Source organism: Nomascus leucogenys, chromosome 8, assembly GCF_006542625.1.
Source record: "Nomascus leucogenys isolate Asia chromosome 8, Asia_NLE_v1, whole genome shotgun sequence".
Lineage (NCBI taxonomy): Eukaryota > Metazoa > Chordata > Mammalia > Primates > Hylobatidae > Nomascus > Nomascus leucogenys.
Genome location: NC_044388.1, coordinates 55886827 through 55911194, shown reverse-complemented (window position 1 = coordinate 55911194; position 24368 = coordinate 55886827). Strand labels below are relative to the sequence as shown.

General features: G+C 41.4%; 1 protein-coding gene across 3 annotated transcripts in view; it reads right to left on the bottom strand.

Moving 5' to 3' along the window:
* The window catches only part of DSP (desmoplakin), a 45489-nt gene that overhangs the window by 18246 nt on the left and 2875 nt on the right, over positions 1-24368 (bottom strand). For all 3 annotated transcript variants that reach the window (XM_030817271.1, XM_030817269.1, XM_030817270.1), the window contains exons 2-11: positions 13058-13160; positions 10635-10783; positions 9483-9657; positions 6093-6221; positions 5094-5144; positions 3418-3579; positions 2155-2259; positions 1183-1278; positions 726-851; positions 44-196 (exon numbers count right to left, since the gene is read on the bottom strand). In XM_030817271.1, the coding sequence (XP_030673131.1) occupies positions 44-196; positions 726-851; positions 1183-1278; positions 2155-2259; positions 3418-3579; positions 5094-5144; positions 6093-6221; positions 9483-9657; positions 10635-10783; positions 13058-13160 (1249 nt within the window). The remainder of the gene's footprint in view (positions 1-43; positions 197-725; positions 852-1182; positions 1279-2154; positions 2260-3417; positions 3580-5093; positions 5145-6092; positions 6222-9482; positions 9658-10634; positions 10784-13057; positions 13161-24368) is intronic.

The window sequence follows — 24368 nt, the reverse complement described above, 5'->3', positions numbered from 1 at the left end:
AAAGACAGGGAAAATTTTTGTATCACTCTAAATGAGTACACACCTGGTCTTGTTTGTAGTCACAGAGAGCTCTGAGAATAATGGGTTTATTGCTTCTGTAGTCTGGGTTACGAGGCTTCAGCTGTACAATCTTCTTAGACTTGTTTACCAAGTTCTGCACCTGACGCTTGTATTCAAGGATTTTCTCTCGTTCTTTCTGCAATTGTGAATAAAATCATACTTTAACATAGATATCCTGTGAGTTTTACAGGAGATTTTCAAACTGCATTTATGTAGCTACATGACACAATGAGTATCACTGCAGTTGCATTAACTGTAAAAAATCACAAATTCGTCAGCAGGAAACATGAGAACCTTTCATGATAACACTCTCCAGAAGCTACACAGGCAGGAATTAAGTGGGCAGGGAAGAACATCCTTGTGTGAAAGGGCTATGTTGATAAAATTTGAAGTATGCGTTCCCAAAGGAATTGTATGTGAAGTAATGTTCTCTCTGTTCTTATTTTCAACAAATTGCCCAGACTGAAGCAAAAGTAACTGTCAAGAGTAGCTGGGCATGTAAAGAAGTTAGTTTTCAGAAAAGCCACTGGAAGCTGAAGAAAATGCTTGCTTGGCTGTGGGCATGCATTGTACAATAATACTAGTCAGAGCCAGCTGCATCCAAGGCGTGTGTTTTATCTCCCTGACCAGGCACAGCTGCTGAGGTTCTGGGTCTGAGACGATACCTCCAGCTCCTTGATCTGTTCCAGCAGGTGCTGCAGGGGCATGTTCTTGTCGCAGGGGTACTTCTTCCTGATGGAATCCTGAAGCCCCTTCAGGTATGCTTCAGTCGACTGCGCCTCTTCAAAAAACTGTGAAGGATGAGAGTGATCAGTGAATGAACAGCAACTCAATAAGCAATTTCATCTAGTAGTTCTGTTTCAAGGACTGTCATCCCTAAGCCTCTCTTTGACAGGTGGCTAAAGGAAAAAATTCGAGCAGAAAGTATTTAGGTATGTGACAGCGGGAAACTATTTGTGGGACTGATGGCAAGGTTACAAATCTATGCTCCTCTGCACTCAAAATCAATGAAGAGGATTTATGCAACATTTTGAAGATTATTTTCAGTGCTTTATAAAACACACTCAAAAGATTAGGTATTAAGACCTAAATAACAACGAAATTATCACTAAATATAAAAACCTGAAAGTAGGCAGCATTTTCTTTCAGATGAACATCAATGCACTTGGTGATCTGAAGAATCCAACTCCACTGCGTCTGCAGAGTGTCCATATAGGCCTGAAACAAGAAAATGTCAGCTGTCTTAGCCTAGCTCAGTTGTACAGATGCATGAACACCAAGAGATATGTGAACCTGCATGAAAGCTAGTAAGCAGTTTTTATCTCATTCTAAGTCAAGCAGATATTTTTCTAAAAGTTGGAAGGAGAATTTCTCACCATATATCTCTTGGTATGGTCAAAACTAAACTAAATTTTAAAATCAGCTTTCACAAATAGACACCATGAGGAGTCTTAGTCAAAATATGTATCGCCCAAATAGCAGAGATACGGACCAATCAGAACCATAGCTGGGGCTAGCACTGGAGTGGCGTCCCTTTGCCACACCAAGCCTTGTTCCTGGAGGATTGCTGAATCATGGGGAGGTTCGAGGCATCCAAGCAAAGGGCTTAGGGGGCTCAAGACAGGGATTCTTACCAACTGATATGGAAGTTTCTGTGTTTTTTAACAAGCAGTGTGGCCATACCAGTGGTACCAGCTAATGTCAGCCTTGAGGGTGGCCCAAAGATGGCAGTCTAGGGCAGCGGTCAGCAAACTATAGCTCAAGGGCCACATCTGGCCCACTTGTATTTGTAAATAAAGTTTTATTGGAATACAGCCACACTCATTCATTTACACAGTGTCTATGCCTCCTTCTGCACTATAATAGCAGAGTTAAGTAATTGTAACAGAGACCAAACGGCCTGAAAGTCTAAAATACTGATTGTCTGGTCCTTTCCTGAAAGAGTTTGCCAACCCCTGGCATAGGGTATTGATCCCAAAATAGAAAATAAAGTTGGCATGGCTTTAAGTTGTATAAGAATTACTCATTTGGTTAGTCTTACTTTATGAAAAGTTTTTTTTTTTCTAACAAAAATATAAACCTCATGAAACCTACCTCAATTTTGTCTGAAGCTGGATGCTGATTGAGGACAAGTTGGTCACTTTCTTGTTTCAGCTTATTGAGCTCTTTTTCTTTAACTTCTAGTTGACTCATGCGTATCTGTGAATGAAGAAATAAGAAATCCTTTGCATCAAGTCATCATCAAATGTCCATCACCCCCACAGTACTTTTTTAAAGTGAAATACAAAACTGCATTTTGGAAATGAACAATGCCAAAGAATCATGCTGTTTTCCTCAAGAATCACAGCATTTTTAAGGCTGAAAAGGATGTTTGCTACAGGAGAGGATGTGGCGGAGGCTTACTCAAGATGACACAGGAGGAAAGAAGAGCTACAATCATCCTGAAGTTTTCTAATCCCAGGCTTCCACCCACCCTCCTGCAGTGCCACCACACACCCTGGGTTATCTGAACGTACCAGTTCTTACCCTCTTTAAACAAACTACGGTCTTCTGGGATATTAAACAAGGTATTGCCCCTCTTTTTCTTTTTAAGTTCAGGGATACATGTGCAGGTTTGTTACATAGGTAAACTTGTATCATAGGGATTTGTTGTACAGGTTATTTCATCACCTACGGATTAAGCCTAGTACCCATTAGTTATCTTGCCTGATCCTCTCCCTCCTTCCACCTCAACCCTCTGCCCTCCAAAAGGCCCCAGTGTGTGTTGTTGCCCTCGACGTATCCATGTGTTCTCATCATTTAGTTCCCACTCTTAAGTGAGAACATATAGTATTTGGTTTTCTGTTCCTGCATAAGTTTGCTAAGGATAATGGCCTCCACACGGAGAAATTTTCAGGAAGGAAGGATTTTTCATGACCATTTCAAAGGAGGCTGAATTGCAAGTGGCTGATTAAATTATTATTATTATTATTATTTTTTGAGACGGAGTCTCGCTCTTTCACCCAGGCTGGAGTGCAGTGGCGCAATCTCGGCTCACTGCAGGCTCCGCCCCCCGGGGTTCGCGCCATTCTCCTGCCTCAGCCTCTGGCGTAGCTGGGACTACAGGCGCCCGCCACCTCGCCCAGCTAATTTTTTGTATTTTTAGTAGAGACGGGGTTTCACCGTGTTAGCCAGGATGGTCTCGATCTCCTGACCTCGTGATCTGCCCGCCTCGGCCTCCCAAAGTGCTGGGATTACAGGCGTGAGCCACCGCGCCTGGCGATTAAATTATTAATAGACCATTCATTCCCTGAGCCCCCAGCTCTTCAAGGCAACAGGCTCAAGACAAGCGTGTACAGCCGCGTGGGGTGAGCTTACGGAGAAGGCCTCCTGTTTCTGGGCGATGTTGGTGTTCCTGTCGCTCCAGTCGTACAGCAGCTCCTCCTCCTCGCAGTCATTGATCCACATGATCTCCCGGGACGTGGCCTGGATGATGTTCTGCAGCTGTCGCAGGTGATCCATCCTCTCAAAGGATGCTTTCTGCACAGGAAGTTCAAAGGCAGCATTAAAATAACAATATGCAGTGACTGGTCTTCTCTGCAGGTTTAAAGATTAACCCCGTGGTCCCTTAAAAAAAAAAAAAAATCACACGGATAGGAAAAATGTTAACCTTGTGCATTCACTGACCACCTGGTATGGGAAAAGACCCATCCAAATTTGCAATGAACGAGAAGGCAGTAACTTTTTCTTCTTTTTTTGAGACAGAGTGTTGCTTTGTCTCCTAGGCTGGAGTACAGTGGCACGAGCGATCTCGGTTCACTGCCCCCTCCAGGGTTTGAACGATTCTCCTGCCTCAGCTTCCCGAGTAGCTGGGATTACAGACATGCACCACCACGTCCAGCTAATTTTTGTATTTTTAGTAGAGATGGGGTTTCACCAGTTGGCCAGGCTGGTCTCGAACCCCCAACCTCAGATGATCCACCCGCCTCGGCCTCCCAAAGTGCTGGAATTATGGGCGTGAGCCACCGCGCCTGGCCTTAAATTTTTTTTATTCTTCGAAATAAGGTATTTTTTTTGGTATTTTTTACTGATATAGTTGTACATATTTGGGGGTACACATGATATCTGGACACATGTATACAATGTATAATGATCAAATCAGGATAACTGGGATATCCATCACCTCGAACATTTATCTTTTCTCTGTGTTGGGAACATTACAAATATTTTCTTCCAGCTATTTTGAAATATACAATAAATTATCATTAACTATAATATCCATATTGTACTATCAAATATTAGAACTTATTCCATCTAACTGTATTTTTGTACCCATCAATAATTAGTTTTGGACTATAAGGGGGAAAATGGACTCTTAGAGAAATCAAGCTTTTCCTGCCTTCTCCCCAAAAATTCAAAGTGCCATAAGTCACACCCCAGCCCAATAGGAAAATCACTGTGTCACCACGAGTGACATTATTTAAAAAGTATCACTGTCAATAAGGAAACATTAAAAAGATACGATGACACAAATAGGCAGAAGAATGGAAATCTCTCCTCTTATGAATCAAGTAACTGACATGAGAAAAATAACTTTTATTTTTGCTTACACTTCATAAAAAAGACAATTCACAAGTGGCAACGTTTTCTTGCTTCAACTGCAAGTATTTAACAAGTGCCATTTATGTGACACAACTTGAAAACAGAACAGCAGTAGGCACTGACTTCTGAAAACAACTTTTAGGCTGGGCGCAGTGGCTCACACCTGTAATCCCAGCACTTTGGAAGGCCGAGGCGGGCAGATCACTTGAGGGCAGGAGTCTGAGACCACCCTGGCTAACATGGTGAACATGGTGAAACCCTGTCTCTACTTAACAGAAAAAAAGAAAAGAAAACAACTTTTAAAATTCACTTCTAAAGGAAACTCGGCAGCAGCAACAACATCAGCATCGATGAGCAGGCGCCTCCCCGCCAGGATGTGCTTGGTATTTCTCAAACTGAATTGAATTGGAAACAACAGAAAGTCTATGCACTTGAGAAATAAATCAGCTTACCAGCAGGTTTTCATACTCCTCCTCCAACTGGTAGATCGCAGATTTCTCACGCTAGAAGACAACAAAAAGCAGGTAGATACAAATCCCCTTGTGGATTGTATAGAAAAGAGTGGCCCTTCTAAGCCTCCTTTTCATCAGATACCGGCCTCAGATCCCTCCATAGAAAGAAAGAAGTACTAGCTCTATGAAATATTTCACCCATGGGGACTTTTTCCTAGGCGGTTGGAAAGCAAACCCTTGCTGGCCTGGCAGCACCATCTCCACAAAGGAAAGCCCAGATCAGGGTCACTTAAAGACTCACTTGTTAGAAAATTGTCTTAAAGTTTAAAGACATCGTTTAGGGTTCCCTAGGTCTTAGAGAAATGAAGGAGAAAGTTGGTCAGGTGCTCAGGTGGACAAAAGTAAGCCCTCAAAAAGCCAGAAGAAGAAATGAGGATGAGAAGTTTTGGTCTCAGGTAAAAAAAAAAGTTTAGTGACTTACAAGGGTAGAGACCTGGGGGAAACTAAGCACTTAAGATCAGTTACGATTTTATGCTGTAATTCTCAACCCAGTTTCAAGTCTGACTTTTTTCAGCACGGGAGTGGGTGTCGGGATGAGATAGGGCTTTGCTCAGGAGAAATAATGTTTTAATTACCACCTAAGAAAGGATTCACCAATGACACAAACCACTGTATATGATTGTTGCATTCCTCTATTCAAAAAGATGTTCTACTTACTGCAGAAACAAACTGCCACCCCTAAAGAGACTTATTCACAAACTGCAAATGAGTGTTTGCACACCCTCAGTCTCTGGTTTAACTCCTCCTCAAGTGTTAACATAATCTCTAATAGGGCTACTGATTCCACTTCCCCATTTAAGAAGTGGGATTTCTAAAAATTTCCAGTCTTTTGGGAAAGAAATAATAGCAATGTTTCAGAAGAAACTCTCTGGGATCGAGTAATTACACGATCCTTCGGTAGATATTTTGAAGACTCTAAAACGAAACACAGAAAAGTACCAGGTCGGCTTTAATTTTGTCCAGCTGCCAGCGATAGTCGCCGATGGAGTTGTGGATGCTCCGGTGGCTGTTGATGTGCTGCTCCACTGAGGCGAGGTCTACTCCCCAGGCCACCATGTCCATCTCCGCCTGCGACAGAAACACAGAGAGGCACCCTTTGTTTTTGCACCTTTGCACCTGTTTCACTTATGTATAGCATCACGGCTTTACTTCAGATAGAACCAAAGATGTAAATATGGAGTATTTTTGAAGCCAGAATATTTTTTAAAGATTCCCAAATGGCTAATGCAGGATTGCCAAATACTTCTCTCAACTTGCTTGACCCCAGCTTAAGATGGGCAGAGGAGGAAATTTAGAAATGGGAACCTGAAAACCAAGATCATGTCTTCTGAAAAAAAAAAAAAAAAAAAAAAAAAAAAAAAACTACCCGTGCACAGGCAGGCAAGCATGTGCACAGAACATATGTGTGCATATATATGTATGATATGTTATAAAATAATCATTCTTAAATGTGCATCAAAAATCATTAAATAAATGCAATCATACACTGTTCCCCAAACTAAATAGTCGACCTAAAAGCATCTTTCATTGTTTCTTTATATTGTCTTGATGGATGTAATTATTGGCTTTTTGAAATCCAGGAAATACCCTTCTCTTTTAGGATGCAAAACTCCCTATGGCCCATTTCAAAGGGAAGTCACTATATCTACTCAAGGATTTATTTCCATAAGTGTTGGCAATATTAGGATTGTGGACCTGTTATCTTTTTTAAAAAATTAAATCTGACTAAATTTATTATTTGAGCCTCAAATTTAAGAATGTTTCACAATAAGAATCACACACATTGTTCCACCAGTTTCACACTGGGGCAAGTCCATTATCTCACCCTTCTTTTGCATGAGTACATGTAAATTTCCAAATCACCTGTGTCATCTCTTGGACATGCCAAGGGCAAACATTCCAATCTGGGATTGCAGCAAGAACATAAAACACATTGTTCTAAGCCACATCCATGTTCTAATACACTTGGCAAGGCTTCAGAAAGGGGAGCCATTTCAGAGTCAGACAACAGAAGGTTACCTGGGACTTTGACCCTTCTCTCCCACAGCTGTCTCGGCTTTAAACCAGAGACAGCCAGGTGCATGCAGTGGGACATTAGCAATGTGACCAGGCTCCAGCTCACGCCTCTCATTACCAGCCGGGTGTATAGTATCTGACCTGTCCATCAGCAAACACAAATCGGAAAGCAAAACAAAAACCTGGCTCAGGAATGCCTGCCTCCTGATTGGCTGCTGGGGCAACAGTTCCCTTATCAGCTGGGCCCTGCAGCTCAGTCTCCTGGGAACGAGGTAAAGCATGCAGGGGAACAAGGGATAAGAGGAAAGGAGCCACAGCAAATCCCAGAGCGAACCCGCAGTAAGCAATCAAACAGCTTTTAGTTTGTTTGCGACCATGAGGGCTGCCTGCCTAATCTGGAAAGCATCGCTTATCAATTGCTTCTGTTAGAAAACGACATAAAACTGGCCGGGCACAGTGGCTCACACCTCTAAACCCAATACTTTGGGAGGCCAAGGCGAGCGGATCACAAGGTCAGGAGTTCGAGATCAGCCTGACCAATATGGTGAAACCCCCATCTCTACTAAAAATACAAAAAATTAGCCGGGCATGGTGGCACACGCCTGTAGTCCCAGATACTCGGGAGGCTGAAGCAGGAGAATTGCTTGAACCCAGGAGACTGAGGTTGCAGTGAGCCGAGATCATGCCACTGCACTCCAGCCTGGGCAACAGAGTGAGACTCCCTCTCAAAAAAAAAAAAAAAAAAAAAAAAAAAAAGCTGAATTCATGTGGTAATACTTTTCCAAAATTTAAAAACATTGAGCATTTACTACATTCTTAAGCTACACCCAACATAAATACAAAACAATGACAAATTACAGGTTGTCTTTTTTAATAACTGTCATACTAAGAAAACGTTAGGAGATATGACGTTTCATAACTAATTTAATTGGAAGGCTGTTTTGCCCATCATTGTGGATCCTTAAGATGTAGTTAAGCCCCATCAGCTCCGCCATGTTTTCCTTTGACTGCTCCACTCCAGAGGAGCTGGCCACCCTCCCCTCTATTCCCGACTAAGCAAGAATGTATTATAGCTGATCTAGACAGAAATTTGGCATTTGAGTGTATGCATCTTGTTTTCTTCAATAACATTCATTTTCAGGACTAGGGACCATAATCTTTGTACCCTTGGGTGCCAATACATATAAAATCCTCAAGAAATGTGCTCAAAGATTAGAAGAAAATTTGAAAAACGTACAAATAGATTTGTATTTATTTAGGTTTCTGATATTTTAACTGACTTTTGTTCTTTCTAAGCCTTACCTTCTATAATAGCTTATATTCTTTATAATAAATGGGAGAAAAAGGTAACTGAATGAATGAATGAATGAATGTTTAGTCACTGAAGTCCTCACTCCTTAGGAAAGAATACACAAAAATTTTAAAGGAGTTGAGAAATTTTAGAACCACTGCTGAATTAGTCTAACAACTAATCAAACCAAGCTTTCTTACAACCACATCTACATTGCATAACAATCTCTCCACAACTTATCACTCTAACACATCCATGTTCTCAAGGGAAGGGTTGGGAGTCGGTTTTCATTATAAAATTCCCATCGACATGATTGTGGCGTATTTCTACCACCACCTGTTCATTATAGGACATAATGACTACATGAAACAACACAACAATCATTAGTCTTGAAAAATACTTTGCAGAAACTCCAGTTCTAGGGAAAGGATCGGCATATCCTTCCAACATTATGTTACTTCACTCCCACACTGGTGACGTGACAGTTGCACAGTGAGATAACTGAGACTTCAAAAGTCTAAGGTAAGCAACCAGTGAGCCCAAACCAGAATGGCTAGTTTCACTGTTTCCAGCTCCTCCAACCTGTGAACATTTTAAATGAACCACCACAATGGGCTTTTTTTCAAGTACCTATGAGTAAAACGGATGAGGTCAGTTGCCACTCACATAGAACAATGAAGTTATTTAGCACATAAACTCCCACAACAGATTTTTCCGGTGGTCAATATAAGAACTGGATGTTCAAAGTCTACTAACTAAATTACACATGTTAAATATGACCTGTGTGATAAAGGATGACTATAAAGCAATAAGGCTGATTCCCCAAGCCACACTGAAATCTCATTCATTCCAAAATAGAAGACCACTTTTTAAATTGGATAGGAGGAAAGTCCTGCAAACAGCAAGCTGCTGCCGCCACCTGAGGTCTAGAAGACTCTTTGTCACACAAACACATGGTTCTGACCCCATCGTGCTGGAACGTCTGGCCTGCACAGGTTTGGGCCGTTCAAGAGGCTGCTTACCCTTTGCTGCCTCATCCACCCCAAACATTCACTGGTGACATGCTTGGTGAACTCATCCCAGCCAGAGCCACTCTGACAAGTGTAGCCTCCACCACCCTTGGAGCTGGCCCTGCGGACTCGAGGGACACTGATGGCTTTATAAAGGGCTCGCATTTGCTCTTGGAGCTGAAGAAGCCTGAAAAGAAAAAAACCTTTAAACCACTGCAGGAAAACAGCCTATGAAAACCCATTGTGGACAAATTTCCCCTTTTCTGAGTCTTTTGTGTCAATAGAGAGGCTATAAATGTTTTATGGTATTTGAAGATTTTTTTTTCTTTACCCAAGGACTTAAGTCTTAATCACATACAAAAAATTAAATCTTAGGAAGAGGTTCAAAGCGCGAAACAGCATAGAAAGGGTCACTGCCTTTGCCTGACCTGGGAGCAACTTTCATTTTCTCATGCATTTTGTCCTGGGAGTTTTCCTAGTACCCTGGGCCCCAAGTAGTAGTAGAACAAATTCAGATTACATTTTTCTGCCTTATAGTCTTTGTTTCCAACTCTAAGGGTCTCATTTTTGTATTTATTAAACTAAGCCTGACTTGATATTAGACTCTTAAGTGACTCACACCTGTAATCCCACACTTTGGAAAGCGCAAGACGGAGGATTGCTTGAGCCTAGGAGTTTGAGATCAGCCTAAGCAACATGGCAAAACCCTGTCTCCAAAAAAATTTTTTTTTACTTTGCCAGGTGTGGCACATGCCTATAGCCCAGCTACTTGATAGGCTGAAATGGGAGGATTGCTTGAGCCCAGGAGGTTGAGGCTGCGGCGAGCCACATTTGTGCCACTGCATTCCAGCCTGGGTGACAGAGCGAGACCCCGTCTCAAAAAAAAAAAAAAAAGGAGACCCTGTCTCCAAAAAAAAAAAAGTCAAATGCCATGCCAAAGGCCTTTCTGTCCTCTAAAGGGAGGTACAGTTAACATCCATAATGAAATGGTCACTTTGTATTAGAGATACATAATAAAGCTGCAAAATACCAAGTAAGCAAGCCTTTCCTTGGGAACATTTGTGCTGCCTTCAAAGGAAGACCTGGGTCATGGAATTGAGTGTAACTGGGTATGTGGTGTTCTTTTTCACGGGGACTGCCTGATCCATGCTCTGTGGACAATACCTTTTCTGGTAGGCATCGCAGGGCTGGCCCATCTGCCGCATCTCTCTGATCAAGCTGTCGAGGATTTCCATCTGGTCATTGGCCTGGGCAAAACACTCATCCAATTCTCGACTCCGAGTCAGCTGTATTCCATCTCCATACTTCAATTCCTGAAAGAAAGCATTCACATGAAGGAAAACACATACTACCAGGAAGAAAACCTTCATGTGCATTAATGGAAGCGAGAGCTTCCACTGTAAACATGACAAAAACTTTAAGTTTCCCCAGTGAAAATTATCTTATTGAGATAAGAAGGTAAACAGAGGGTGATTCATGAACCAAAGTTTGCGGACTGTCTTTTAAATTTGCACTTGGCTTTTAAAGTCACATTTGCAGAATGCTAACCTTCCCCTTGCTTCAATATGTTAAATGCTGATCTTTCATATTTACACACAACTCTTATCTAATGGGAATTTCACTGTGATAAGGACACTGTACCGTTATGCCAGACGGGGCCTCTTACCCACAGAGTTTTTCCTATACCTTATGAGAACATAACGTTTTAGTTCTTTTTTTTTTTTTTTTTTTTTTTTCTGAGTCACAGCCTTGCTCTGTTGCCCAGGCTGGAGTGCAGTGGCACGATCTCAGCTCACTGCAACCTCTGCCTCCTGGGTTCAAGCGATTCTCCTGCCTCAGGCTCCCGAGTAGCTGGGACTGTAGGCATGTGCCACCACGCCAGGCTAATGTTTGTATTTTTCATAGAGACAGGGTTTCACCATGTTGGCCAGGCTGGTCTTGAACTCCTGACCTCAAGTGATACACCCGCCTCAGCCTCCCAAAGTGCTGGGATTACAGGCATGAGCCACCACACCTGGCCAACATTTTGGTTCTGAAAAAGAAGGCTTCTGCCTGGTTAACTGTATTGGGCCAATCAATGTCCTGGTTTTGATGATGCACTATAATCATATAAGATGTCACTTCTGGGCAAAGCTGGGTGCTGGGTAGAGACCCCTCTGTACTATTTTTGCAACTTCTTGTGAGTCTATAACTACTTCAAAATTTAAAAAGGGTTTTGTATTTAGTAAAACAAAAACAGAAAGCTTCCTCCTCTGCTTCAGTGCCACCTACTGATCTATCTCTGGAATTTTATATTTGCTGCTTTTACTTGGCTTTAGTCAAATGAACCTCATTTCTCTAAACAGAAATGTTAGCAAATATGACACCATTTCCCTAACCTGTTTTTATTGCACGTTGATGCATATAAGTAAAAATAAACTGAGAACATGAAGCCATGCAAATTTTCAGAGCGACATGTAAAACGTATCCATAGTCACTACAAATGACTGGTGTGTGCGTATGTTCACTATTAAGTCACTGGTGTCTGCTATTTTGTTTTGTGTAAAGGAATCGGGCCACTGTGAGGAACATTTCAAGGAGTATGTTTCAAATCAGACACTCGAAACAACTAGAACTGGCGCCAAGCTAGTTTGCTGAGCGCCTAATATATCTGAACATGGACTAAAGTGATTTTTTTTTAATTGGATGAAGAAACTCGGAACTAGAACCCACACAATATCTAAATTAAGAAATTAGAACATGAAAATATTATCTAAGCAGAGCCTGTAAATTCATTTGGTTAAAATCTGTTTCAAATATAGGCTATTTAAAAGGGGTACTTTGTGAAGAGGCAGATTCCAGATGTAACCTTGATACCAATGTCAGCATTAGGGAGACTTTGCTGAAAAAATTCAGTAACTCAGGAAAGGGATAGAAAAGATGGTTACGGCCCCACCATTCTCTATTCTGTTTTTAGCAAACCCAGAGCAAACGTGAATGCTAGTGTTTTAAAATGAAGACTTCACACAGCAAATACCATGAACTCCATGACTTCTAATCCGGATTCGATGAGATCCTAGGATGTCTCAGTTATCTTAAGAAACATCGCAAGGTTCTCACAAATGTTACCATTTCTCCTCAATTTTCCATTGCCTATTTTTCCCCATTTTTCTGTTTCTCAGATAGAATTGTTATCTCAATATAGTCATTTTCCCTGAAAAAAAATCATACTAAATTGATGGTGCACATGAAGATCCATCCCAACCCAGGAACAGAAACATGCCAGGTTGCGTTTCTCAGAAGGGAAAGTATCAAAAAGTCATGTAAATCATAAATTGCTTTATTTCCAAAAAGGTGGCAATCTGTAGTGTAAACATTTGTTGGGAGGGGGACAGGGAACCGTTTGAAAGCTGGTTCCCATTGTTAAACCAACATTACAAATAGGTTAAGAAGACACACATTTCTCCGTAGTCTGTTCTGAAAAAGAGCATCTCTAAATACTACGTGAGAGAGGTCAGTGAATAGGCCCCGGCCAGCAGAAGCTAACCAGAGCACAGCTGGGCGTGGCCAAGGCTTTGGGAGAAGCGATGGGAACAGAGAAAGCTTACAGGCTGCACGATGAGCTCTGCTCGCATCAAGCAGTCGGAGCAGTTCTGCAGCAGCTCCTGGATGGTGTTTTGGTTCTGGTGCCTGGACATCGTGCCGGTTTGACTAAGGAGGCAAACACAGAGAAACCAGACATCAAATAACTTATTTCAATTCTGAAATAATTTCAAACTTGCAAAAGTTGCAAAAACGGGACAAAACCACTCTTGTGAGACCCTTTACCTGGAATCCCAATTGTTAATATTTTGTTGTGTTTCCTTTATCCCCCTTCTCCCCTCTCCATAGATGTGTGTGTATTTATCTATGTGTATATATTATTTTTTTCTGAATCATTTGAGAATAACCATGCCCTTCCACCCCCAAATATTTCAGCATATATTTATCTATGTATACATATTATTTTTTTCTGAATCATTTGAGAATAAACACGGCTTTTTAACCCCCAAATATCTCAGCATATCATTCCTAAGAATAAAAACATTCACTTACATATAACCACAATACAATGATCAAAATCAGAAAATTTACAATTGACACAAACGATTTTCTAATTTATAGAACTTGTTCAGATTTCACCAGCCCAATAATGTCCTTCACAGCAAGTTTTCCCCTCCCAGGTCCAGGATCCAATCCAGAAATATATCTCTCTGAGTTATAAAAACACACTTCTGGCAATGACAATGACACAGAGCTATTTCAGCTTCACTCCTGCTTCATCCCACAGCAGTCCCTAATGACAGTCGCCAACACCACAAGTCCCTCTGCAGGAAGACCTCACGGTGTCAGACACAGAGCATGAAGATTTCACTGGCAAGTCTGGCTGAAGGAAAGGTAGGAGAGGAGAAAAAAGCTTACTCTACAAAAGTATTGGCCGGACACAGTGGTTCATGCCTGTAATCCCAGTGCTTTGGGAAGCCAAGGCAGGAGGACTGATTAAGTCCAGGAGCTGGAGACCAGCCTGAGCAACATAGCAAGACCCTGTCTTACAAAAAAAAACAGATTGTTTTTAAATTAGCCAAACATGGTGATGCGTGCCTGTAGCTCTAGCTACTCAGGCAGCTGAGCTGAGAGGATCACTTGAGCCCACGAGTTGGAGGCTGCAATGAGCTATGATCACACCACTGCACTCTTGCCTAGGTGACAGAGTGAGACCCTGTCTGTAAAACATACATATATATTTTCTGTAATTCCTGTAAAAGACAACGTTTTTTTAAAAATCATGGTGTGAAGAAAGTGACGGAAAATTTAAATACATTATCTTTATTGCAAAACAAACCCATTCTCCTTCCAAGATGTTCCTAGAATACCTATTTTTCTCTACAATGAAGCTCATTCAATGCACATTTCAAATGAGGCACTTTTCTGGAAGACGCCTAGCAGAAACCTTAAAACAACGGTGGTGTTGGCGGAAAATGTTGCAGATGGTCCGTACCTTAAAGAAAGAGATGACAGAGTTTCATTTGCTCTTCAAGCAAGGTATAACCAAAGTCTGGCTTTTAAATTTACCAAGATACATTATGCCACAGCATAGCCTACTGTAGTCTGGTTTCAGAGAGATTTAAAGCAGACCAAGTGATTATTTAACGTCTGTGAAAAGTCCTCACAGATGTGCTACAAGAGTTGGCTCTTCCTACCTTCAGCCAGGGCCAGCTTGAGCCTGCTTTTATCTGATACCTGTCTAACCAACTGGATATTTGTGTGTGTGTGTTTTAAAGAAAGAATTTCACTGTTTAAAAAAAAAATGTTTGACAAACAATGGTTGCATTATGCATAGATGGGATAAGATCACAGTAATGTGGGAATTCTCCCGTGGCACCTGGCTGCACTGTCTCACCATAGGAAAGCACTTTCTTGTTTGGCCACCCATTTGGGGTTCCTCCCTGCAGGCAAGGCTCCCCAACAAGCCAGGACTAGATGAATGTGGGTGAGGAGCCCAGACCTCCCTGGGAACTACTCCCAGAAGAAGACACAGGCTCCTCCAGGCAGGCTCAGGGGAGGTGGTGCCAGAGCCATCCAGCTCTCAAAACCAGGACTGCCCCCACCCACCACCAATGCAACCAGTCTCTGTCTTCCACTCCGAATTATACAGGAAATGAGGTCCGTTTCTCATACTGCTGAGATATAAGCAAGATCATATTTGTTGTCCTAACTTGTGCAGAATTCCAACTGACTTAGAACACCTTCCAAAACGTACCTGTTATAAAACAGAATAAAGAAATTCAAGAGACAAAGGAAAACATTAAGAAACCCAGCAACCTCACTTAGAACCCTAGGATGAATTAAAAAATTAGGAAGGTCCTGTGTAATTATTTTTATTTTCTTTATTGAAGGGATATAGGAATACCTTTATTCTGAAACATTAAGAAATTCTGTTCAGCAGTTTGGCTCCAGTCAAAGAATGCCAGTCCCAAGCAGATAAATGAAAAGAGTTGTCTCTTAGCACAATGGAAAGACAGTTTCCTAAATGATTTAATAATGTGTGCCGCTGTAAAAATGATCACAAACTGAGCTATAAGATAAGGATGGGGCACGCCTGTAATCCCAGCACTTTGGGAGGCCAAGGCAAAAGGGTTGCTTGAGCTCAGGAGTTCAAGACTAGCCTGGGCAACACAGCATAAAACCCAGCTGTTAAAAAAAAATAAAATGACGGAGGCATGGGAAACTGGGTGAGGGTATACACAAACTTTGTACTATTTTGTAACTTTTCTGCAAATCTAAAACTATTCTAGAATTAAAATGTATTAAAAACAGAGACAGGGAGGACAAACACAATTGTGAATGAACGCACCAAAGTGTACATACACATTTTTTAAAGTGAATTTATGAGACCAAATTCATTTGACCACAAAATATAAAACTTGCCAATTTCTTTTTACCCAAGAACTAGACTGGTTAGTTATACCACAGTTAGAAACGAATTACATCCAGGATAAAGGAGGTAAGGCAACCACACATTGCCTTAAAACGTTGGTGGGTTTGCTCTATTTTTTAATTCCCTCCCCCTAGTTTCAGAAGACATTCCTATTTCTCTAGAGATCAGTTGACATCCTATAAAGAGAAGACATCTTACCTGCCTCTCCTTGCCTACCCATATTTGAACTTAAAAAAAAAACAAAACAGCTAACTTCATATGCTGCTAATAATACCAAATAAATTCTTCGTGCTTTTCTAAAGGATTTCCATATGTTCTTCTTCTTTTTTTTTTTTTTCCGAGATGGAGTCTTGCTCTGTCGCCCAGGCTGGAGTGCAGTGGCACGATCTCGGCTCACTGCAACCTCTGCTTCCCAGGTTCAAGTGATTCTCCTGCCTCAGCCTCCCAAGTAGCTGGGATTACAGGCATGCGCCATCACGTCCAGCTATTTTTTTTTGTATTTTTAGTAGAGATAGGGTTTCACCATGTTGGTCAGGCTGGTCTCAAACTCCTGACCTCAAATGATCTGCCCACCTCGGCCTCCCAAAGTGTTAGGATTACAGGCGTGAGCCACCGCGCCCTGTCTCATATGTTCCTGATATCCACTAAAACACTTATATGCTTTGCATGGCATGTTAGTAAATAAATTAACAACTGTATAGGAATGGGGAATGCACAGAAATCTAATCCTTTAAAGGGCTGAAAAAATAAAAAGCTTAAGTGTTGGAACAATGAAATAAAGAATCTTTTATATCATTATTTGTCTATTGGGAAGTGTGATCTGATTAACCAAATTTCATCACACACACAACTTTTCAAGACCATGTCTGATCCTTAAAACAGGGTCTACTTCTATCTTTCATCTGTAAGAATCCAACTTCAGTCTTAGGTGTGGCCAAGAATTCCCTTTGGAAACAGACTAAGGCGAGAAAAGGAACTAGGTATATACCTTGTGAATGGCTCAGTCCATCAAAACAAGACAGAGGGACACTCAGGCCAACTAAGGTATAGGGAACCCACCTTGGCAGGTCAGTTTGCTTGTCTCAGCCCAATGAAGAATCCACACAGAACTCGCTGTACTTAATCAGGGAGGAAGTTCAGCAGAAAGGATTCTGACCCATCGGGTCAGTCTGATGTCAAGACATACACCAGCTGTATGTGTAGCACTGGATTCTTCAGCACGACAGCCAGGAAAGCTTGCTTCAGGAAACATGCTTTTTTCTTTTTCTTCTTTTTTTTTGAGAAGGAGTCTCACTCTGTCGCCCAGGCTGGAGTGCAGTGGCACAATCTCAGCTCATTCCAATCTCCACCTCCTGGGTTCAAGTGATTCTTCTGCCTCAGCCTCCCAAGTAGCTGGGATTACAGGCACACCGCCACCACGCAAAGCTAATTTTTGTATTTTTAGTAGAGACAGGGGTTCACCAAATTTTGGCCAGCCTGGTCTCAAACTCCTGACCTCAAGTGATCCACCCACCTTGGCCTCCCAAAGTGCTGGGATTACAGATGTGAGCCACCACTCCCGGCCAGGAAACACGCATTTTTTTAAAAGCTGTAATTCAAACCTTTCTAAGTCAGATTATATATATGTATATATATATTTTATTCACCACATAATTTTAGATTTTTTTTTTTAATCTCAGAAATTTCTATTTCCATCTGTTGGGCTAAATGGTATGTAAGATTCACCTCATTCATTCTGTAACTCAATTTTAGGAAACCACCAAACTCATTCTTCCTTACTGAAAATAATATAAATGTCTATGTTAAGTTCATGGTAAATAAATTTATTAATGGTAATTGAATTAAATTTAATTCATATAGTACAGTTTGGGAAAACGCAAAATTCTATAATGTATAAAGAAATAATTTTAAAATGATGTACTTACTAACAAGTTTATACAAATTTTTTTAAATCCCTAGCCTCAAAGAAATTTTTAATACTGCTACATATGGGTGTTAGGGGTTGAGAGATTTTCAAATCATGTTAGGAATTAAATTAACAAGCCATGAAGTTCAATTTTTAAATCCCATTTCAGTGGCAGAGAAGATGGCAGATGTGATGTGCTTTTTAAAAAAAAAAAAGAAAAAGAAAAAGAAAACAACTCATTTGGGTCAAATTTATCAAAAGAATATTGACTTCTAAACCAAAATTAATAGGTGCCCTTGAAAAAAATAACTCATCCTTAAAAGTTTTTAACTCTTCTGAGAGATAAATGAGTCATACTACAAAGAACCTACCTGCACATACTTTTTTTTAAGTTCATCCTAAAACTTGTTTAAACAAGTAAGAGTTCCAAATATTTGCACAGAGAGCCCTTCATCGGTGGTTAAAAAAAAAAAAAAACAAGTTCTGGATTCTAATCCAAAGATAGACCACATGAATTTGTGAACAATATTACCAAGATTTCAAGGTTTTATTTTACTGCCTTCAAAAAAACATTTTTCTTTAAAAATAGGACTCCAAAACTAGCTGTCCTAAGGCATTAGCTTTACATGTGTTGCCAAAAATATTCTTTTTAAAAATACAAGACAAGGTTGGGCGCCGTGGCTCATGTCTGTATTTGTAATCCCAGCTGGGAGGCAGAGGCCGCCAGATTGCTCGAACCCAGGAGTTTAAGATCAGCCTGGGTAACGTGGTGAAACCCCGTCTCTACAGAAAAAAAATACAAAACTTAGCTGGGTGTGATGGCACATGCCTGTAAGTCCCAGCTACTTGGGAGGCTGAGACGGGAGGTTGAGATGAGATGGTTGAACCTGGGAGGCAGAGGTGCAGTGAGCCGAGATTGCACCACTGCACTCCAGCCTGGGCAAAAGAACAAGACTTTGTCTTAAAAAAATAAAAATATTCAGAAAGATAAAGGAAAAAAAGTTCACACTTTCAGAAAGATAAAGAAAAAAACAAAAAAATACAAGACAAATATTTCAAAGAGGGACATTATAGGCAAAAAAAAAGTTTTTAAATGAAGAGTTACTCTTTGTTTTATAAAAATACTTTTATAATAACCTATACTGCTCATTAGACACTTGGACCATGGCCCCTAACTTTGCATTTCTTTCGGTTCATATATTTTCTCTCCAACTGGACTCCTTTCCTTCCTTCCTCTTTCCATCTCTCCCTTCCTCCCTCTCCTCTTCTTTTGTTCATTCAGTCAACACAGGCTCTTGTACATATGCCAGAAAGACTCATATGTCTCTCTGTTTTCAGGTTCACAGAATAATTGCCTAGAAAAAACTCAGGAAATGTGTATTAGGAATTATGATAGTTATGTAATGCATTAATATTGACCGTAAGGCCTATTTGCTTAGCTCTTTATAGTTTTCAAAGCATTTTTCACACATACTATTTTGTTTGAGTTTCTTGAAAGGATCTTGCATAAAAAGAAAAATATATTTTTAATACTTCATTTAAGGATGATACTTTACCTCTAAGATTCACTAGCCGGGTGCGGTGGCTCACGCCTGTAATCCCAACACTTCAGGAGGCTGAGGCGGGAGGATCACCTGAGGTCGGGAATTCGAGACCAGCCTGACCAACGCGGAGAAACCCTGTCTCTACTAAAAATACAAAATTAGCCAGGCGTGGCGGCGCATGCCTGTAATCCCAGCTACTCAGGACGCTGAAGCAGGAGAATCGCTTGAACCTGGGAGGTGGAGGTTGCAGTGAGCCGAGATCCTGCCACTGCCCTCCAGCCTAGGCAACAAGAACGAAACTCCGTCTCAAAAAAAAAAAAAAGAGAAAAAAATTCATTAAACACCCTCTATATACATCAGCTGAAATGCCGTGTTAGCCATCCTTCAAAAGTTCAAAACTTCAAAAGTTACAGCCTTCTGCAAGGAGCTTTCCATATCACACCTCTGCATCCTCTCCTCTCTTGCATTAGTTTAAACACACCTGGCTACCTGCTCCTGGAGAGCAAAGTCCCATGTCTTAGTCATCTTGGACTCCTACAAACACTTAACCTAACAACATAAATAAGGTTCTGCACACAGAAGATACTTAATGCGTGTTTGTTTGGCTTAGTAAAGTGGAAGAAAAACAAAGGCAAACAAAAGACTGATCTGAGGATATTATGGCTCATCTCATTACTCTGATTTCAAAAGCTCAACCAGAGAGCACAGCTGTCCCCTCCCCATTCCCACTCCAGCAGTGAGCAAACATGATGGATTTTTTTTCTCTACAGATTTTAGAAAAACAGCCTCCTTTGATCCTGCGTTTTGTCTTCGCCCAGGAGCTACAGAAACACTACTCTAATAAAAGTTCTGCTTCTTTTCCATGCAGTTTTCTCGATTTTCACACTGTGTGTTTGGCAGATTGTGTTTGCGGGATAGTGGAAAACTGATCACATATCATTAACTTCAGAAGGACTTTGAAGTAGGGCACAGTTGGAGTCCACGCCCAGCTCAGCCACTTCCAGTTATACAGCCTGTGACCTTGAGCAACTTAAAGTGACATCCACTGGCAGTGCCTGAAGCTTCTGCCTCTATGACAGGTAGAACACCCCCTCCTGGGGCTGAGGTGAGGCTCAGAGGGGCACTGCAGAGGCAGAGACCTCACTTAGTGATAGCTCTTACTTGTGGAGGCTGCTGCTGTTGTTACGGTTCTGAAATTTTTCTTTTTTTTTTTTCATGGAGTCTCACTCTGTTGCCCAGGCTGGAGTGCAGTGGCATGATCTCAGCTTGCTGCAACCTCTGCCTCCCGGGTTCAAGCGATTCTTCTGCCTCAGCCTCCTGAGCAGTTGGGACTACAGGCACCCGCCACCATGCCCAGCTAATTTTTGTATTTTTAGTAGAGACGGGGTTTCACCATATTGGCTAGGCTGGTCTGGAACTCCTGACCTCGTGATCCGCCCACCTTGGCCTCACAAAGTGCTGGATTACAGGCATAAGCCACCATGCCCGGCTGAAATTTCATTTTTGTGTTTTGTCTTTGCCCTAGTCCATAACTTTAAGGATGTCCTGCAGCAAAATGGAGTTGGGGTGATAAGAAAAAAAAGAGAAAGAGAAGGAAGAAATGGATTGGGTATTAAGTGTGAGGCATTTCAGGAGTTCCTAAGGTTCCCTACAAGACTCAAAAATAACTGAGACAATTCATAGAGAGTGATACACTTTAACAGCATGAAAGAAACTTATTGAGGGTAAGAAAATTCAAAGGCCAGGTGCACTGGCTCTTGCCTGTAATTCTAGCACTTTGGAAGGCCAAGGTGGGAGGATCACTTGAGCCCAAGAGTTCAAGACCAGCCTGGGCAAGATAGCGAGACCTTGTCTCTACAAGAAAAATTTTTTTTAATTAGTTGGGTATGGTGGCACACGCCTGTGGTCCCAGCTACTCCAGAGGCTGAGGTGGGAGAGTCACTTAAGCCTGAGTGGTCAAGACTGCAGTGAGCTATGATCATGCCACTGCACTCCAGCCTGAGCCACAGAGCAAGACCCCATCTCAAAACAAACAAACAAACAAACAAACAAAATGTAATTCCAAGCAGAACCTTAGATCTGTTTGCTGCAGCTTCTCACTAAACTGTCTTCATTTTCATGAAATGTAGATTTCACATTCATGAGCTCTTCCAGCCCAAGGTGTCTGTGGTGAGGCATAAATTATTGGACTGCACTAGTATTTTACAAGATGTCACCTCAAATGAGCAGCTCATGTCTGAGTCTTAGGATCTGTGGGGCCATGACTTCAAAATCAGAACCACACCTGAACGTTTTCAAGCGGCAGGGCCACTAGGACCAGCCCAGCGGGAGGGAGATGGAGAAAATCAAGGGGTGGGGCACTGCTCCCAGCTGCAGCAACAAGGCCTCCGGACTGAAACCACTCCTTCTAGAACCTCCTGGTCTGGAAAGACTGGTTAGCTGAGAGTCAAGACACACTCTCCAAGTCTCACACCCAAGCCCTCCTTGCTCCACCCTAAGAAGTCAGCACTGAGGCATGAGGGGCATCAGCAGTTTCTCCCTTTCCAAGACATTTCCATTACCTGAACAATGAAATTATGCCCATATTTAGAGAAAAAAATGACTGTTGAAAGCCGTACTGTCCCATTAAATAGATCTGACTAACAATTAGTTGGCTTAATGCAGAATCAAATTGAGTTTCTTTTTTCCTAAGCAGATAGAAACTCTACAAGAGTATTAATGAAAGAATACAATGATTATGAAATATTTCACAGGAATGCAGACTGAGGAATTCAACAGACTAAAAATAAGTAATAACTCAGAGAGAAAAGGGTTTACAAGTAGAAAAGGTGAATTCTCACACTACAGGTTTAATCTTCTCTTGGGTCATTGTGGTATACTGGATTCAAATCTAGCTTAACCACTTAACTAGCTGTGTGACCTTAGGCAAGCCATTTAAATATTTTAACCTCAGATTCCCATCTGTAAACTGGGAAGTTTGTTATGAGGCTTGAGATAACAAACATCCTATACAAGGCACATCGCAGGTGTTTGCCGGGTAATGGTAACTATTATTAACCACAGACCTGATATTTTTATAAAATATACAAGTTAAATTTAATAACCATGTAAATGTTACCTGCCATATATTAAGCTAAACTAAATCTTGCTTTGCAATCGTTTCCCAGAAAAGTGTTTAGACTATCTACGCCATGAGTCACTTGAGCTCTGGGCCTGTTTTCTCAGACTCTCCCCTGCCTCTCACATCCAATTCTTAGCTGAAGCTGTCACTCCACCTTGGCAATACCTACTTTCCCATCCACCGCCCTCACCCTGGTTCAGACTTTCATTCCCTCCCTCCTTCACTGGTGCAATGGCTTCCTTAAGCCAACGCCTAAACAGGCCAGAAGCTCAGTTACGATCGTCTCACTTCCCCGCTCCTCCAGTGGAGGAGACTTTCAATGGCTTCAGTGAAAACCTGCACCGGCTTCCCTCTGCCTATCCAAATCCCTCTCTAGGGCATTCAAGGTCTCCAACGCCTTGGTCAAAAAAGGATGCTTCCTCCTTTCATCTTACTGCCTCTCTGCTCAGAGGGAATGCTCAAAAAGGAGATCACTCGATAGGCTTCGCAGACTTTTCTCATGCTCTTCTCACCCCCTGGAAGGCTCTCTGCCCACCCATCTTGACACAGCTGAAATACTCCAAAGTCTAGTTCGACACCACTTCCTTTATAAAGTCTTCCCAGTGCCCCCACGACAGATATTCTCTCACCTCCTTGTGACGTCTCTGAAGTCACGTACACCCCTCCCGCGCATTCCGCTTTTGCGTGCTAGTCTTCGTGTACTTATCTTCCTTGGAAGGGCCTACACTCCTTTCAAGGCTATAGATTTCTGCCTGGATCTCCCCTGACACTTAACACAGAATGCAGCCGATGCTCGGTAAATACTTGCTGAATGAAGGAATTAATGGAATTTGACATACTTTCATGGTGTAATTACAGGCCTGTCCCTTCTAAAAGTCAGGCTGTGAAGGCACAGGGAAAACCAAGGTGAGGATCCTTGGGTCCTCAGGCCAACCCAGCCATAAGTGGATTCTGGGATCTTGGGCACGTCCTCAGCTTCCTATCTCTGAAGTATGCATGTGGGGTTTCTGCCTATAGGCTAAACTGATCCTTAGGGATCCCCCCTGCTCTAAAATTCAGGCAAACGGACCTGTTTGTCTCATGGTAAGAAATAAGCTTCTCTTAAAACCTAATTTAAGACTAACTTTAAAATGTATATGAAATAATGATCACATGTATCTCAGTTTTGAAATCACAAGATCTGAAGAAAAATAAGCATTAATATTATAAACACATATTTCTGAAGCTTAATGACTATTTTCTGCTTTTAATCCTCCTACAAATTCACCCTTTGATGGGTGAAAGATCTAACTGTGGGACTTTGTTACTTTGGTAACAAATTTCACTACAGATTTGTAATTTGTTTTAATGACAGGAATAAGACTAGAGTAATTTTGCTGTAATTGAAAACAGTATTAATATAACATCCTATCCAAGAAGAATCCAAAATTTACATTTCAAGACATGTACATGTCTATTATTTCATTATCAAGGTTGTAACATTTACCAAACGTTAACAAAATTAAGTAGTTGCAGATTCTATTGAATCTAAAATAAAGACACAAAGAACAGGCAGGTGGTAGGGGAAAAGGAGGGGATTACGATACAATGAGATCTAGTACTGTCCTAAAAATAGTGTCCTAAAAATGGTAAGTGCTGTTCGTGGAAAGGACACAGAGAGAGATGTTTTAAAGTCATTTTCAAAGGAAAACTAAGAGTTGGGCCCTCCACACATTCAAATTACTTTATTTAGGGAAGGGCTAAATACAAAACACTCAGCTCAAAAATCACCAGTCTATTAATAATTCAGCCATAAAGTAGCAGTTTTTGAAATAAATGAGTTTAAAGTCAACCAATAGTTTTTATACTAGTTTTTGTGCTAAAAAAAAAA